This window comes from Lolium rigidum, chromosome 3 (assembly GCF_022539505.1).
Source record: "Lolium rigidum isolate FL_2022 chromosome 3, APGP_CSIRO_Lrig_0.1, whole genome shotgun sequence".
NCBI classification, from domain to species: Eukaryota; Viridiplantae; Streptophyta; class Magnoliopsida; order Poales; family Poaceae; genus Lolium; species Lolium rigidum.
Genome location: NC_061510.1, coordinates 41,462,560 through 41,466,288, shown reverse-complemented (window position 1 = coordinate 41,466,288; position 3,729 = coordinate 41,462,560). Strand labels below are relative to the sequence as shown.

At 54.9% G+C, this 3,729-nt stretch overlaps 1 protein-coding gene across 1 annotated transcript; it reads right to left on the bottom strand.

Annotated features, from left to right (window-relative positions):
* Nucleotides 1–1,437: 1,437 nt before the first annotated feature.
* Nucleotides 1,438–2,990, bottom strand: LOC124695798. Its single transcript, XM_047228612.1, has 2 exons — nt 2,465–2,990; nt 1,438–2,316 (listed from the first exon to the last, which is right to left on the bottom strand). Exons 1-2 carry the CDS (start codon nt 2,813–2,815, stop codon nt 1,723–1,725), a joined length of 945 nt encoding a protein of 314 aa, XP_047084568.1. The 5' UTR covers nt 2,816–2,990; the 3' UTR covers nt 1,438–1,722.
* Nucleotides 2,991–3,729: the final 739 nt, after the last annotated feature.

Genomic DNA, 3,729 nt, shown 5'->3' with positions numbered 1-3,729 from the left:
TTCAAGCTATGCCTTTTGACACCGTCTTGCAGGCCTCGTGACGGTTGCAACTAGGAGACGGCGATGGTGTCTACTTGACCATGGTGGCACGTGCTGTTGGGTGGCAAGTTCGGTGGTGGTGAGGCTTCGACCCCGCAAGTATCATTTGCAACGAATCGTCCGAGGGTTGTGGGTCTGGATTTTCGGGAGAAACCCTTGTCTGCTCGTGCGAAACCGACGAGATGCTGCTTTCGGGTGACACCATTCCTTTCCGGAGGTCGTCGTGGCTACCCTGCTCCATTTTGTTCAGTGTGCCAGGGGGAACCCTAGGACCAGTGCACTCGTCTGGGCAACAACGCGTCGACGTAGCCTCCTTTTCTTTGCTTTTGGATATGTCTTTGTTGTTGACTTGGCATTTTTTTTCTTGTAGTTATATCCTTGGTTTTTATGGTGTGCTGCTAACACATCGGGACGAAAGCAAGCAAGAGAAGGATTCATTACTGCTCACCGTGTCCTTCCCCAATCATCAACCTGGAACTATTATGATGAGGAAGCGTATACTCGTAAGCAAGAAATCGCAGAGGATCCGGAGGCGCTGAATAGATCTACAGTGGCCCCCTCTGATTAATCTTACACTCATCCAGATTCGGGATTATGCGTATTTGTTTATGGGAAGGAACGCGTATACCGATGCAGATAAACATTTTGTAATCCCTATGGTGCTATCCGCTTTGCTATTGCGTCACCTGAACGTCCCTTGCGCCGGGCAGCGACCTCGCTTAAAATATTTCAGACAGTTGTTTAATAATCCCTGGGCAAGCCAGCTGCTCAAGCTCAGGTCATCGAGTGTGGAATTTGCCTGTCTCTAGTCCCTGGTAGACTAGCAGTGATACTAGTACTCCCTTCGGTTCATATTACTTGACTCTAATATGAATGTATATAGATACATTCCAGTTCTAGATACATCCATATTCAAGTCAATAAATATGAATCGGAGGAAGTAATTAGTAAACTGGAGTACTCCGTATTATACATATTTTTACCGTGGAATATCACTATCTCAACTAGCGCATTTGGTTCCGTGTCCAGGATTTCAGATCAGGGAATGGAAAGCATTGTCAGTGCAGTTTCAGGGCATCTTGTTCTGCGGAAACAGGCAACCTCCACCCAGTTGCCCTGCACGCCACCCCGCGTGAGCGTGACAAAAGAAACTTGCAAACCGGTTGGTTACTAGCAAGAAAGGAGACAAAATTACTCGCGTCAGTTCAGTTCGCCACTGAATGCATTCCAAATTTGAAATTGTAGTAGTAGTAGTAGTAGGTCGGTTACCAATTGATTTCACTCCAATTTTCATGCAAGGAGTATTTATATTTGTGTAATTATTAAGTTGCAATCTTACAGCGTCGTCATTTCTCCACTGCGAGTTTTGGTTGCGGGTTGCTGTAAAGAAGCACCAAGGAAACCAAACCAAACCAAACATTGTGGTGAATGATCATCTCTCAGTTCCTCTTTGAGCTAACGCTACAATTTTTATTTATTTATTTTTTGCTCATTCATTCCTCCCGGTACTTACTACGTACAAGAAATTACTACTCCGTTAACCCATCACAAGGGTCAAAAATCAAAGAGAGAAAAGGGGAAAAGAAATCAAAAATAATTGCATCCAGTTCCAGTCCCTGAGAACCGAGCTGCGAGTTCCCGATCGAGGCAAGAAAAAAAAATCGACCAAAGACAGGTCCTCAATTAAACAGTGTGTCCATCTCCGCCTCCCTCGCCGGCGTCGGCGAGCTCACAGGCAGCGGCGGAGGCCTCCGGAGCAGGAGGCGGCGGCGGCGGGGGAACCTCGCGCTCGTAGGGGGAGAGCCACTTGGCGCGCATGTACTCGGGCTTGCGCCACGGCGGCAGGTGCAGGCCGCGCTTCTTCAGGCTGGCGCGCGCCGAGTCGGCGGCGGCGGCCACCAGGAGGCGCAGGCGGTCCTCCCTGCCGACGAACACCGACGGCAGCCGCTGCAGCACCGCGCGGTACGCCTTGGTGGGGCGCGCGACCTCGAACTGGGAGCGGAAGTCGACGTCCACGATCACGCGCTCCCGGTCGCCCCGCTCGGACCCCGCGGGCAGGAGCACGTCCACGTACGCGTGCTCGCCGGCCGGGTGGGACGAGGACTTGTCCCAGCGGGAGAGGCACAGCGCGGCGTCGTGGCCCGTGGCGACGAGGGAGGCGGCGAGCAGGCGGAGGAGGTCCCGCTTGCGCGCCCCCGCCGCGCGGTGGCGCTCCACCAGCGTGGAGACGTCCGCCAGCAGGTTGCGCTCGCGCAGGCTCGCGCAGTGGACCAGGCCCTGGAGGGGGGAGAAATGGAACAGGGGACAGGATCAGTTCGTGTACGGTTAATAATTTTGTCGCCACCGGCAAGCGGCGGGCAGGCCGGCGATATCAGTCAGAATTGAGTAGTGATTATGGAAGCGGTGGGATGCAGGGGGTGGCTACCTTGATGGTCTCGGCGGCGTCGGACAGGGCGGAGGCCTCGGCGGCGGCGGGCCCGTCGTCGTCGTCGGAGGCGTCGCCGCCGTTGAAGCAGTTGCAGCAGCGCGCGGCGTTGGCCCGCTCGCCGGGGACGACGGCGCCGCCGTCCTCGAGGAAGCTGCGGACCATGCCGTCGAGGCACACGGAGCTGGGCTCCAGCAAGTCGTCCTTGTCCCCGCCGGCGGAGACGGACGGGAGCCGCTCCGCCGGCGAGACCCGCAGCACCTGGCGCTCGAAAAGGCGCTTGAGGCGCGACTTGGCCAGCGCCGCGGGGGACGGGGACGGATCGATCTGCGCGGTCGCGGCGGCCCTCATGGCTGCGGACGGCGGGGGCGACGGGGGGCGGCGGGTTCTAGATATGATCTCCTCCGGCGATCGCGAGCCGCATAGCCGTGGTTGGGCTTGGATCGGAGGGAAGCGGCTAGGGTTTATTTTGCGGGACTCCCCAGTTTTTTGCGAGTGAATTTAGTTTGTTGTGCTGTGAAAGAAATCGAATCCTTTGGTTGGAAGAAGACGAAGAGGGGAGCAGGGGATTTAAAGGAGTGCGGAGCGGTGACGTGGCGCCGTAAATGCGGCGTGGCTTCCTGCGTGGTCGACCCTATCCTCCATGCTTTCCTACGTGTAGACTGACCGGTGGGCCATGATCCAGAAACCCCAGAACTACCCTCGTTTGGCCTCTAGCTTTCATAGGTGAATGGGGAGGGTAGTCTGGGTATTTCGCAGGTGACAGGGAAGCGAGGGCGGTGGTCTGCTCGTGGCCAGCGAAACAGGGGAGGTGATTCAATTCAATTGCGGCCATGGTCGTTTCTTGCGGGGTGATCAAAGATGAATTACGGGGCATTTGCTTGCCAATTATGGCTCCCATTATTAGAGAGGAAGGAAGAAAATTATGCATCATTTACTTGTTTTACTATGACCTGCTGCTGCGTCCTCCTGACGTGGAAACATCGAATGTGTGGATTAATGACTTTCATTTTTGGAAGACCTTCATGAGAGGCTATGTCGGTTCCTCAAATTAACACTGAAACAATGGCGGTTCCATCAATTCGCAATCCGGCATGCACTTGCCATGGGCGATCCCGGTGCCCACCCGATCACGGAAGATCTCATGACACAAACGGGACAGCCGCGTCCCCCAAACGAGTTCAGGGAAAAGCGTCAAATTAGCCGAATGGAAACATCGAATGTGTGGATCAATGACTTTCATTTTTGGGAGACTTTCATGAGAG